A 13,425-nucleotide genomic window follows, 5' to 3' on the forward strand; every position below is an offset into this window, starting at 1 on the left:
GGTTAAGTTCACGATTGAGTTTAGACGACAGAAAAGTGCTTTAGATTGTTCTCCATGAAACCTCTATGCTGTTAAGTCGTGCATATCGCGTAGAGTATGAACTTGACGCTGATTGTTTCTGGTAGGCGAGTGTCCTTAACTATTCATCCTGTTAGGTTAAATCTCAAATGGCTATTCACCAGAGTGCAGAAATATGTACATACCTGCAATTCTGTTTGTGGATTTCGAGAAGCTAGATGAAGATAATGGAAACCACCATCATGCAAGCTTAAATGGGTGTGGTTTTGTTATGCTATCGATACCTCATTTTCAGTCTTAGATCCCTCCATAGTCCTACAAGATAGGGAATGATTCTCAATGTGAGGAGCGGCAAAATCGACTCGTTTGGAGGTGTTGACAGAACTAAAGTCCAGTTAAAGAAGCCTCAGTGCAGTGCCGAAATCCGTGTTAACTGCATACTAGAATGTTGAAGTGCCCAGATGGTAAACCAAGTTACATGCAGAGCGTCAAGGTGCGGACATAACGTGAGTTCAAACAAAGCTTTAACTACATGTCCTCAGAGTAGCCCCCAAATCTTTGCACGTGTCCAGTTAAATAAGCTTTCGCACCGAAAGTGATTAGAAGAGGGTAAGGTGTGACGTCACAACAAAAACATACATTCTAAAGTCCAGAACACAAATTCGTACAGATGCTCAAAGACTTTCACACTCAAGAAACATACGTACATGAATTAGATAACTTCCCTATATTGATCAACTAGGATCAAGGACGGAACAAGTTTTACGAAGTTTCAGCCAATCGAGTGGCTAGAAATCAGTCTTGAGAACTCCAGCATGGAGCCTTTCGTTGGCTAACAGTATCTGTTCGTTAATTGTTGGTCCTGTTCCCGTTGACCCCTAATTGACCGTGGATTGACATGTGCGTTTAAGAAACATCGAGATTTCGAATCATCTATTCACTACGAGAATATGGTACGACATCACCGGGAGCGGCTCTACTCTAGTGAGAATTACAAACTTTTCTGGGAGTATGTAGTCGAAACTCTCCGAAGCTGTTTTCTTTCAACCAACAAAATGCAGAAGCACTCACACCCATAAAAGGAAGGGTCTCGGATTGAAAAAAAATCCACTTTCGAAAGCGCCAACAAGGATATATCAAGGGTACCTTTTGACCATACACGGTCTTTGGTTCACCGATCCTTCTGCCGGACTCCTGGCCTGTAAAGGGAAATGGTTCCACGGCCCCCACCCCAGTCATGTGATAATGGGGGCCAATTTGAACGTCCTTTGGTGTAGGTCACGTGGGTTGTTATTTTGGCCCCCAAATTCATGCTCAATAAGCTTTCCAACCGAACTGTTCTGGTAAAAGCCGTTCCGGCGAGAACAAGGCATACATATGTTGTCTAATCCCTGCATGAGATCTGAACCATTCGCCCGGCGTCTCTGACAGTGGGTTATGTGCTCATAAGCGTGGCTGTGCGTATCTGCCAAGAATCGTTAACGGGGTATTTAAGGTCTTGCACCTGACATTTTTAATCATAGACAATCACTCGCTTGGTGGCACCCACAAAAATCATTAACATAAGGCAACTAGATATGTATGCATGTGCCATTATATGGAAATATATGTCTTTATTACACGGCCTTCTTGTTATATCCTATCGCCTATCTTCTATCGCCGAAACCCATCATCTCACCCGAAAATATCAGACAAACATACCAACAAGCGTACCAGACAATCTACATTTCATCATGATCGATCATCTCATTAAGCGCAAGACAATTCTCATTAAGAGATATTGGTCATTAAAATTAAGGTTATTTTTCAGATGTAAGCTGCTAACTTTCACTCACAGATTCGTACTCTCTAGTGGAATCATCCGAGCAAGAACCGGGAAAATAACAAATTTGGTATGATCCGCGAGGCCATTTGAGGCGCTTCTCTGCCTTGTGGGGGTACTACCGGGCATAGAGGGTATCACCTTAAGTCATTTGACGACCATTATGCATTTATCTACAGGAGTATTTTGTAAATTATATTCTCACCTGGAACATACTCATCAGGAAGGCCCTCAATGAGTATAACTAACAATAATAAACATCAAACATACTTTCTTTTAATTTGGCCTGGTATTAATCCTAATCTTGGACCTGGTTTGTGGCTGCCATAGCCCGACCCCAAAACTCAGTCAGTAATTATAAAGATAGGCAATCTGTTAATCGAGCTAAGCTAGGAGATACAGTGTCCGGCAAGATTGTTGTGAAAGTGAGGCGTTCAAAATCAAGAAATATCTACCAGAGAGCCTTGACTGGTTACCCTTGTTTTCACACCTTCTTGCCTAGCTAGGCATTGCACAAATAATCGCCCATATGCATGACAATGGTCAGTCCCTACTTACGATGCCGGGAACCGATGATTAATAGTTTTTCTTCTGCTACAAAAGCATCAAGATCTCCCACCAAAATCGAGTCACCTGATACCCAGTTCTCGGCATCGCAAGTAGGTACTACGGGTTTTGAAGATGCAGGTACGCAGTGGTCAGCATTTGTTTCCCTCAAAACTAACGCTACAACTCGAAATATTCAAAGGTGATTGAATGGCTGTGCAGTCCTTGTTGCTATTTTCCCGTCTTATGTGTTTACATGCGCCGCTTGGCCAATTTGTTCTACTCCACCCACCTAATCTATACATATGTAGCTCGGATTAATTGGTGCTCCAGTTAGTAGAGTGTGTGATCAATGAATATCTGGCATTGGCCTCCAATTGACCACATATACAAAGTCTCGCCGTTATAGCTCCGTCCCGCAATGGGTTACTCGATGGATTACCAATATACACGCACCTACCAAGATCTTGAGATTTTTCCCATGGCCCGTTTGGCCTAGCCTAGCTGGTCTGGGTTTGTGTATAATTAGATGCCCTGGACCCGTGCTCTCGTATATGTACATGTATCTATCAATTCGTGGTTAGTTGCGTATTGTTAACAGGTTGATATAACCGGGCGCGTATTAAGAGTGAAGAAAAAAGGGCCACTAACTCTATATATACAGAGGTACATGTAGCCTCGAATTCTAGAAGCACAAGAATTGATGATTCGGCTACGCAAAATCTGTGGCTCCTGCAGCAGAAATATGACCGAATCGTGACTCGCTATGGACAGAATCTTGGGAGCCATAGCACTCTATCCTAGTGCTCTCCCTGGCTTACACCAATCACCCCCATACCTCACATCGATTGTTCCTACTCCATAGATTCACGCCAATGGCTTTGTCTTAGTAGGTAGAGCTAATCACTGGGCACCATCTTGCAATATAGTTAGTTAATCAGTAATCAAAATTGAGAGAGGAAGATCTAAAGGTTAGTTGCGGGTACTAAGTTCTTACGACCGCCTCAAACGTCACCTAAACACCGTTTTGATGGTCAATGATAAAAGAAACCCGCACTAGCTAGCCTCTTGTCTCATCCACATCCCCTCCTCTCGAGACGACCACTACAATAACAACAACTTAACCATACAACCTCATCAAGTCTTATTTCCTCATCACCCGATATATCTCCCCGTACGTCTTCCCCAAAGATCTTCTAGCTGGTCGCAACCATCATCCTTCCCTGTACCTACCACACGGCTCGTCCCCGGCTTCACCGTCGCTACCCCAATATTTCTCTTCCCTGATCTAGTATCGTCTCCCGTTAGCCTACTAACCACTCTCCAGGAATTCTTTATTCTTCCAGTGGGAAAAGCTCGCACGCCCTAAGCTGGCGCTTTTACTAGCGAACTTACCGATTACTACTAACTTAATGATTGATGATGAACAGCTAGTGGTGCCCCGATGAGGTTGATCAAGGTTGCATAAAGACATAAAGTACATACATCAATGTATTCTGTTCTACCCATCTATTTGGTCCCGAAGTTGTTGGCTATATACAATTCTCTATTCTGCTAGACTTCATTCGGCGCAGCATACCGGAAAAAAAGAGCTCATAGTGGGCCTATCGTACTACATGGAGCTATTCGAGGTATGGCGTGTATAGCCCAGCTCTGTAGTACTTGTCCTATTGAATTAACGGTGCGGAGGCTAATCAGACGGATGCAGTAGAAAAAAAATGATGGAGAGGACTCTTATCTTTCACTTTATACATGAAGGACTTTTTGGATGCGGTGTAGCCAAACAGAAGAGCCTAAGACAAATGCCCTATGCCAGACGCGATCACATACTATGGGGGCCAAGGCCACTGTCATTACTTTCATCCAGCCCTAGAACTCACCACGAATGATGACCTGCTTAATTACCACACCGTACCGATAACAATCGAATTCGGAACTCACACTCAAATAAGAATTTATAAAAGCTTCTCATTATGCTAGTACCAATTCTCGCAGGCACCATTGCACTTGCACAAATTAAACAGAGACAGAAGAGAAGCCCAGCATATCAAACTAAAAAGCCCGGATCTCCAACATCTATCATGGACATGCACAAAAAACAGAAACAGCAAGCGCTGATCCGAAAATCCCAAGGTCCTAGGACCTATAATAACAGCAGAAAAAAAAAAAAGAAAAAAAAAAGAAAAAAAAAGAAAAAAAAAGCGAATTAAGGTAGCAGCTAAACCCAATAGCCTACTCAACCGGGTCAGACCATCCCATCATGAAATCAGCAATTATTTGAAGTAAAAGCACTAGAGAAAAAAAACACCCACAATTAGTCTCAACAAACCACACATCCACATTCACAGACCGAACTTTTCGTCTTTCTCTTCCTGGGGCGGCGGTAACTCACAACTCCATTTGGCGACTGGAATGCAACCCAGACGGCGCCATCGAGCGCACCAGTACCTGGTGGTGGTGGCGGAACATGAAAAGGGATCATCTTCGCAACTGGCGGGGCTGGCGGGGCAGCAGCCTTCACGAAGAAGATATTTGGCGATGGCGCAGCCACAGGAGCTGGGGGTGCTGGGGGTGCTGGGGGGGCCGCAGGAGGCGCGTTCGGGTTAGGGGCATTGATGAAGAAAACTCCTGGGAGACCCGAAGGCTTTGGCTCCTCCTTTTTAGCAACCGGAGCAACTGTATTAGGTGGAGGCCCAGTGCCTGCAGAGTTATAACCCCATTGTGGCTTTTTACCCCTTGAGGGAGCTGGAGCTGGAGCTGGAGCAGCGATAGCAGGTGGTTGGGTAACAGGGAAGAAGACGGTAGGCATAGTGAGCTGTTTGGTGAAGGTTGCTTGGTAAAGGTTTATTGGTGAAAGTTAGGTGGGAAGGGTGGGGTATAAGTAGTTGGAAGAGTCTGAGTAGAGTATCGGAAGAGTGTTGGAATTGAGTATAGAGAAGGGAGAAAAGGTAAGCTGAGGCCTTCTTTGGTTCTTATAAACACCTCTATTGCGACAGTCATAGATACTATGAGGATGGTATGGGACACTTTAACCTTTGTATTAGAGGGATGTCGGACTTCTCGTGATTGGGCTAAACGTCAGGCGTTGAGGTCGAAGAGCGAATACACAGATAGTATGCCATGGAAGAGCTACCACAGCCCATTCAAACTGTTGCACAGGCGCTGGGTCATGAAGCTTAAGCTTTTGTGTAATTAAAAAACCATAGAATAGTAAATGGCCCCTTTAGGATGGCATGTTATACCACATGCTCTGTAACATAGAACTGGGATTTCAATTACGTAGAAATGGTAAAAGCCAAAGTTCTAAGTCATATGTCCCGGAATGTTTTACAAAAATACCAAGAAGTATTTCCTAGTACTTAGATGACGCTAAGACTGCATACGATTAATGAGTTGAAAAAAAAAAAGGATGACGCTAAGACACATTCGTCCAAAAGTGCGAGTGATCGCGCATGATACGTCAACGATCATGCATGCATTTTGTCAGACCTTGAGGACACGTTTTTTCGCATCGCGAAATTATCTATTCATCACGGGTGTATAAACAATATTGCTCTCTTATATCCTCACGGCAATACCAAACCCCCATACATACAACAAGAGAGGCGCAAACAGCGCAGGATACCGCATCAAGGCGGGTTGTGGATCAAACATTTGGATACACAGCCTTGCCATCCAATGTTTGCCGAAAGTCAAAACAAGATCGTGAGCGAACATTATCCATTCATTTTTCTTGGCTTGTCGTCATCAAATCTTAAAGTCCAATTTACATAACATCAAGTGGTATTAACTCTATTAAGAGTGTGTGCATTTACACATTAAACGCCTCTATATAGCTAAAAAGCTGTTGAAATGCCCAAAAACCCTGCTGGACCTTTAGATCTTTCCGATCATCAACTGTCCAATAATTCCCTTCCCGGTGAGGTAGATAGTCTTCCAAATGTTCGCAAAGTCCAGAGTAGACGTGAAGGTGTCCAAGAATCCAAATGGCAGCATAGACGGGATCCAACCTATCCATACACATACACAGTTAGTCTCTCTTCCGCCAAGATCGGGGGGTCTGCGAATACTATTACTAACCTTGCGCAAGCTCCAATGCCCAGCCTTTGAGGATGTACTGCCCAGCGTCACCACGGGGAAGATGGTTCTGCATGCCGGGGGAGTAGACAGTCGGCTCAATCTCACCGGGCTTCACGAACTGCTGCTCTCCTGACAAGATGGTGAAGTAGTCGTGCGCGAGGTGCACCCCCGAATGACCCTCAGTTCCCAATGGTGTGCCAAAGATGATCAGGTACTCTGTGATTGACGCATGGAGGATGATCATAGCGCCCATTGCACCACCAGCATTGCTACCGGAAAAGTCAAAAACCATGGTCATGGGGAAACGGAGCTGGGACACTAGAAAGACTTACTTGAAGAACCACTCCTCCTTGCTGAGCTTGTTGACGTACTTGTCACCGTACTCTCCGCGCAGCCCCTCCACAAGGTCCTCAAGCAGCAGTGTTGTGTTGCCGCCCGGGCCTCCGTACTTTGCGATTGAGTTCTGGGATAGCTCCTGAAGCTTGACGGGGTCGAAGATGTAGAACTTCGAGATCATCGCATCCAGTGTCCTGAACGCAAAGAACATGAGCGGGAGGAAGGCAATGATGAAACGCATCGTGACGGCCGTTATTGCGGGTATGTGGTTAATTGATTAGTTTTGCCAAATGGCGAGCGGGCGGATGGGGGTCGAAAAGAGAAGAGAAGGGTACTGGGCGGACCCTTAAGAAGATGGTGAAGAAAGGGGCCCTGCCCACAAATTTTGGTTGGGATGCGCCAAGGCGCTTTATTGAGCTGGACCCTGGACGCGTTGGGTAAGTAACGTGTCGCTGTGTCGCTCGGGAGATGCCATCCGGAGAAGCTAGTAAGTCGCTGTTGACCGCGATTTGTTTAGTCAGGCTTGGGGCCAATGACCGTTTGGAGCTCTTTCGGGGGCGGTGAGAGAGCCTTGGGAAACAAAATTACTAAACTACATATATCCATTGGAGAAAACGAGTGTCACAAAGCTTAAGGCAAGGTAGATATTTACAATGGTTACCTCGTTGATAGTACTAGTCTACGCCGGCTAGAGATTAATGCAGTTATCATTGACATCACCTAACCTCAATAGTCTCCAGCTCAAGACGTTCGACCCGGAACCAACTCATGTTCCGTAAACTATGGCCAGATGCTCGAAACCAATGACAGAAAGTAATCGAGGGTTTGGCACAAAATCGAACTGTACAGTTTCCGAGTCTAGGTCTATCTTTTCTAGCCTACAGCTAGTAGTACTAACGAGAAATCTCGAGCCGTTTAGGGTGGGCGTTCAACTTCATCAGAACTTAAATTATAAAGACCTTAACACTAGAGTAAACATCCCATTGTATGCACGACGTGCCTCCGAATCCAAGGCAGCCTAAAGGCGCACCACAGAGAGGCCGCGGGCCCTCAATTAGTCCCGGGATTATTCCTACGTCCTTTCGCTTAAAACTATAGAATATAATGAGAGTCGTGGGTGGTTCATCATTTAAGGAGTTTATTCTAATTAGCTAAGTCCCAAGTTTTTGCACGATACATCAGGCTTAAGTGCTACTAAAAAAAACCCTTAAGATCTCAATTCTTCATTAGTATCGGTAGAAATGTAAAAGACTGCCTCAATTATCACTCCCCCCCGGCGTTCAATACTAAGTTACTGTTGCTGTAGCTGCGCAGTTGAAAGAGGCCTAACATTGTATTCCCATTTCGTTTACAAGAGACTCGACTGAATGCGAGCGTGCATTTAAATACAAGTACTCATTTGAGTATTATTCATAGCTAGCTACGGCTCATGATCAGCGTCGAACAGAAAATAAAATCTGACAGTTTAAAAGACCCCTCCATGTGTATGCTCCATTATCACCGGTACCACAAAGTCCGCAAAAAGAAACACGCATTGCATAAAAATAAAACGCCCACAATATATGCTCCATTATCCCGCCCAATTTGACAAATAGAAAATCCACTTGAAAAGAGAAAAGAGTGTGCACATCCACATGTGCTGTATGTCCCCACAATTAAGAAGTAGTAGACCCTAACGTATCCGAGAAAAGAAGTCTTTGTATCAAGCGAAAAAGAAAAATGAGAGAAATGGAAAGAAACTGAAGGCAGCCATTGAAAAACATATCCCTATCAACATTGGGGAACCACTAAAAGTTGAATAACAGGCCTGTCCCTAGGCCTGTGGAGAGGAAAGAAAAGAGGTGACGTAACCACTGATAGATAGGTACCTGTGAGATAGAAGATTGAATTAGAAGCTATCAATATATTTCTGGAGGAAAGGGGGGGGACTTACTACAGAGGCACATTCCCAGTAAAGAAAGACGAAGAAACCCCGTTCCCAAAGCAGCATCTCGACCCAGATAAACTCTTGTATCTCAATCACGCCGAATTGAAAGGAATCACTTCCTTTTGACATTTCTTGAGAAAAGCGTCCATACCAACTCCTGACTTGCTACAAGCGATATATTGCTTCCGAATCTCCGCCAAGTGAAGCGCTAGGCGCTCCTCGTTATCGGAATATCTGGGGTTGAACGAATAATGTCTGTTGATCTTGGCTAACAGCAACGGGTTCTTGACCTCGGATTCAACGAGTGTCTCCTTCATCCCCTCCACTGCGTTGGTCATGTTTGCCCCGACAGCCCCTGGCCAAATGCTGAGATCGCACGACTCTCCAAATCCTCCCTTATAAACTTCATCCAACCCCATGACCTGTAGGATTAGGCATAAATTTGCCCGAATCGCTAGCTCGAGTTCGGGACGCTCCGCAAATTCCTGGATAGTGTCGAAACTGAATTCATACGACCATAAAAAAGCCCGATAGAAGTCGTCCATCGGTAAAGTACCGTCACAATCGTACCTTGGGACGGTTCCCTTATTTCGGTGCGTATATTTGGTTGCAGCGAAGTAGACTACTGAAAGACGCCTGCAAATAGCAGCTTTGATTGTCTTTCTGCAACTTTCGTAATATCGCAAGTTACGCATGAGTAGTTTCGCATCGCTGGGGGTGAATACTAGCTTCGTCCCTAGATCGTGCTTGATTGCATCCCTATGGGAAAGGATGTTTTCTCCTGCTCGCTGGTAGACAAGAATCTTCTTGATATATTGCCAAGAGGGGATATCAACGATATTGATGGTGATTTGGGTCAAGATTGACGACTCGTAACTTTTGAACAGATGATATAAATTTTTTGAGGTCAAGGCCAAATTGGCCAGGTCAGAGTAATTAGGGAGTATAAGGAAGATGTGAATTAGAATATCCCCCGGGAGGGTCTTGAATTGAGTGGAATTAGGCATGATAGGGTTTTATTTGAGGTTTGATTGTTGGACGGTTGGATGGTTGGACGGTTGGATGATTGGATGATTGGATGATTGTTGGTGATATTTTATGGTAGGAAGTTACAGGTCTCTAGAGAAGTAAAGGTTCAACTTCTGTGTGCCGCTAAATGTGGGAGACAGTGTGCCGGTGGGCAATAGCCCTAATCAAACATTTAACCAGTCACAGGTATATGAATTGGACAGGTAACGAGCCCCTTTTCCCAGGCTATCCGGAATGTCTATTTCAGTATGGTGTGGTTGTAGGATATACGGCTCGGGACTGTAACTTACGCGTCAACTTTCTATGAAATTTGGTGCAGGCAGCTGAATATCATCTTGTGAATTACGAAGCCTCTCCATACATATATTTTAGTCTAATCAGGAAAGATTAGATACGTAAATATACAAAGTATCTCTATTTTAAAGAAGCCAGTTGAATCTTATCATTTCTTAAGTTCACAAATTCCACATAAAAAAATAAATTCATCAGATTTGTATACACTTAAAGATAGAGCATAAGACTAAAAATTGCATGTACATGTATCATTAGCAATTAGAATCAATGCGGGTTACTTGGAACAAAGCTAGACAGAGGTGGTGTGAACTCGGTGTCAAAAATGTATAAAACGTTTCGAAGTAGTCGGGCATCTACATGTAGGTAACAAAGGAGACTGTTTGTGTACTTTTTCATGCAGCATATGGTCAGTATACGTGACCTAGGTCTGAAAATAATAGCAGTCCCATAATCTGTGCTATTAGAAGCGCTGGGAGGCTATATATAGCAATTTTATACAGGCGTACATGCACTTCATTTAAATCTTATATTTCGATCCACCATGAACTTACCTGAGGCCGCACTGCCTGACAACTGGGTAGCAGTTTCAAAGTTATAACAAATTAAAATTAAATACAAGTAGCGTATAGAACTCATGGTGAGAGAAGGCTCAAGTCTTTTCCAAAGTACAGCCTTAAGCTTGATAACTATATTGATTGAATAAAGTGTTATAAAGTGACTGACTGTAAACAGCCATACATGGGCATACATTGAGAATCAAACACTGGAACGGGCAGAGAACGCTCGGGGTCCTGGTTAGAGGCTGCGCCACTCAACTCACGCGGCTCGTCTCTTGGATTCTCCATACTCCACCATATATGTAATTCTTAAGTAAACAGAGTCCATACATGTAAGCATATGTCTCTAGGTCGAGTGACATTTCATGATTCATATTCACACCAGTCCTCTCCCAATCTGCGATGTTAGGCATGGGCACTAGGGCCGGGAATTAATAGTACAACAAAATCCTTAATTTTTCTATCGCATGACCAGGCCGGGCAATGGAAGAAAAGAGAACGAGGAGAGGGACGAGGACGAGGACGAGGATAAAGGACATGTAGCTTTTTCTGCCAAATTCATTTTTCATTTTCTTTATTGTGTCCTAGAATCTTAGACACTCGGGCCCCTGGCCTCGACTACGCATAGACACGTGTAGCTTCAGGTTCAGTAGATGCGAAACCCAAGTTGTATTTGTCAAGGTAGGCACAACATGTTAAATACCTGCAGACATGTAGCGCGCGAGGCTTCTTGGCGTTCGAGTGATGTTCTATGATGCCATTACCCGCATGCTAGATGTAGTAATGCGACCGCTGTAAAGCGCTCGGAGTAAGATAAAGTCTTGTATAGGTGCTTCAATATTGATGCTTCCTGCAAAAGGGGTTGGTATTGACGAGGGTCAGAGTTGCGCCAGTGGGGTACTTAGGTTTGCCAAGGCTAAATCGAAATGTTTGCGTGGAATGGCCTTGTTGGCAACACCTGGCCATAAAATTTGCGTGAGAACTGATTTATCCCTGATCCCTGATACCGATTAATCCTTCTCTGCTATATCGTGCCAGAGGCAGTTGGTTTACTCATCTCTACGCCGCAACAGAACCTTACCCACGCGGGAAGCTTGGTAGGTGTAGAGAATAGACATGGAAGGAATATGGAATAAAGGAAAGCTGGGATGAAGGATGCAGTATTTGTACAGCTGTTACTTACCAGGAATAACGTATTTTGACACATCTATAGGGCTGGTCTTCAAAGCCAGGCAAACGTGCCAGCTCACCCCCACGGATAATTCGCCGGCCACGCCCTGTTATACATTATTTGAACCTATTTCTCCCTTACCCCCACCGATCTCCACAAAAAGGCATCATTATCTCCCCCTCCATTGCCTTCCCAGGACCCAGTGTACAGCATCCCGTTAGAATACCGTGGCTATAGCTTGGCAGTTTTGACAGCTCCTATTTTGAATAACCCTTATTGGTCAAATCAATACGTACATGGTATCCCTGATATACTGGTAGACTACGTTGGCTTCAAACTCGATGATGTTGAAAGTGCCCCCGCCCCCCCCCCCCCCCCCCAGTTGATTAACTAACGTTCACGATTCTCTTCGGGATAGATAAATTATCACTGCCATCACCGATGCAGCATGACTTTTTGTTCATGAAACACTGGTGGCATTACCAACGTGTCGTAAAATTGCAATAACTGTGCCTTTTCTGTTTATTCATCCTACAACTCATTCACCGCACATCCAAATGATCGAGCGACGAGAATCATTCGTGGCGAAAATCATGCTTGATTACATATCCATCTAGGTGCCTTCCGTATCCAATAAATACAAATCTCAAACTTTCCACGAAGAAGGCTTGAATAGAACCTGATTTAGCAACATCAAGCTCAAAATGTTTGAGCTTTCTTCGTGACTTGTTCTAGACATGCTCAATGATATGCAGTTTGGTCTCAGAATGAACGTGGATTGACTTGGTAATGATCGCATTACGATCAACAAGACCATATGATCTACTCCAAGGATAGACGACTCGAACACGGCCCACAACTCTACTCGATATCCGAGAGTTGTTCCTCATAAGAATTGGGACCACCAAGACCGAGCCGTCTTGGCACTTTCTGAGACTTCTGGTCTCGGCGCCGAATGAGGTTTCGTGAGACAGCATAGGTTATCCCTCGGAAACTGGATGAGCGAGCCGAGCCCTGGCCGATAGAGGTGCTTTGCGTATATGGACTACTTATCATTTCGTTTTCGCTGTCTCATAAAAGTCTCTCTAAGAATCGCTATTGGTGATATGTTTTTCAAAAAGCGAGACTGCAGCTGTCCTTGAGACGTCTCACTTTATCACTAATCCCTCGGGCCTGATAAGTTAACGCCGTGAGTGCATTAACATTGCCGGAATTCCATGGTTAATAATTAGCTTATATTCAAACATGGACTCACCGTCTAATAAATACATGAAGCAACAATTGTGGAACCACATTCGAGTGATAGCTTATGATTGAATGCAACCTAACTCGATGACGCATAGGTACAATAAAGTGCACCAATAGCAGCCCAGCTAGCGCCCCTGTTGAACAAGCAACCGGAAATATTAAGGCCAGTGATTTCACGTTACACAAACATGATCAAATCAAGGGAGCCTTCAATCCCATCAGTAGGTACCTGTATACTAGTTAACACCCCGCAACAATTCGATTCGAAACAAGAAACGCTATTATGTTTGAGACCAAAATTATAACCAAAAGGGGTAATTTCTAGATTGCGCAATGCAATAGAAGTTTCACGTACGCTGTGGCGACACTCACTAAGCTTCGAATGCATACCATATCA

At 44.3% G+C, this 13,425-nt stretch overlaps 4 protein-coding genes across 4 annotated transcripts; 1 reads left to right on the plus strand and 3 right to left on the minus strand.

The window, feature by feature from the left end:
- Positions 1-968: 968 nt before the first annotated feature.
- Positions 969-1,579, plus strand: H6S33_000250 (uncharacterized protein; the record flags this gene model as incomplete). The annotated part of the gene is made up of 5 exons (XM_044831607.1): positions 969-1,027; positions 1,101-1,232; positions 1,296-1,361; positions 1,450-1,475; positions 1,542-1,579. 5 exons carry the CDS (start codon positions 969-971, stop codon positions 1,577-1,579), a joined length of 321 nt encoding a protein of 106 aa, XP_044699809.1.
- A 3,127-nt stretch (positions 1,580-4,706) lies between these two features.
- H6S33_000251 (uncharacterized protein) lies at positions 4,707-5,195 on the minus strand (the record flags this gene model as incomplete). The annotated part of the gene is made up of 1 exon (XM_044831608.1): positions 4,707-5,195. The coding sequence occupies one exon, from the start codon at positions 5,193-5,195 to the stop codon at positions 4,707-4,709; it is 489 nt and encodes a 162-aa protein (XP_044699810.1).
- A 1,067-nt stretch (positions 5,196-6,262) lies between these two features.
- H6S33_000252 (uncharacterized protein) lies at positions 6,263-7,043 on the minus strand (the record flags this gene model as incomplete). Its single annotated transcript, XM_044831609.1, has 3 exons — positions 6,263-6,396; positions 6,467-6,735; positions 6,799-7,043. 3 exons carry the CDS (start codon positions 7,041-7,043, stop codon positions 6,263-6,265), a joined length of 648 nt encoding a protein of 215 aa, XP_044699811.1.
- A 1,778-nt stretch (positions 7,044-8,821) lies between these two features.
- On the minus strand, positions 8,822-9,736 carry H6S33_000253 (uncharacterized protein; the record flags this gene model as incomplete). Its single annotated transcript, XM_044831610.1, has 1 exon — positions 8,822-9,736. One exon carries the CDS (start codon positions 9,734-9,736, stop codon positions 8,822-8,824), a length of 915 nt encoding a protein of 304 aa, XP_044699812.1.
- Positions 9,737-13,425: the final 3,689 nt, after the last annotated feature.

Source organism: Morchella sextelata, assembly GCF_020137385.1.
Source record: "Morchella sextelata strain SCLS chromosome Unknown scls_1, whole genome shotgun sequence".
NCBI lineage: Eukaryota > Fungi > Ascomycota > Pezizomycetes > Pezizales > Morchellaceae > Morchella > Morchella sextelata.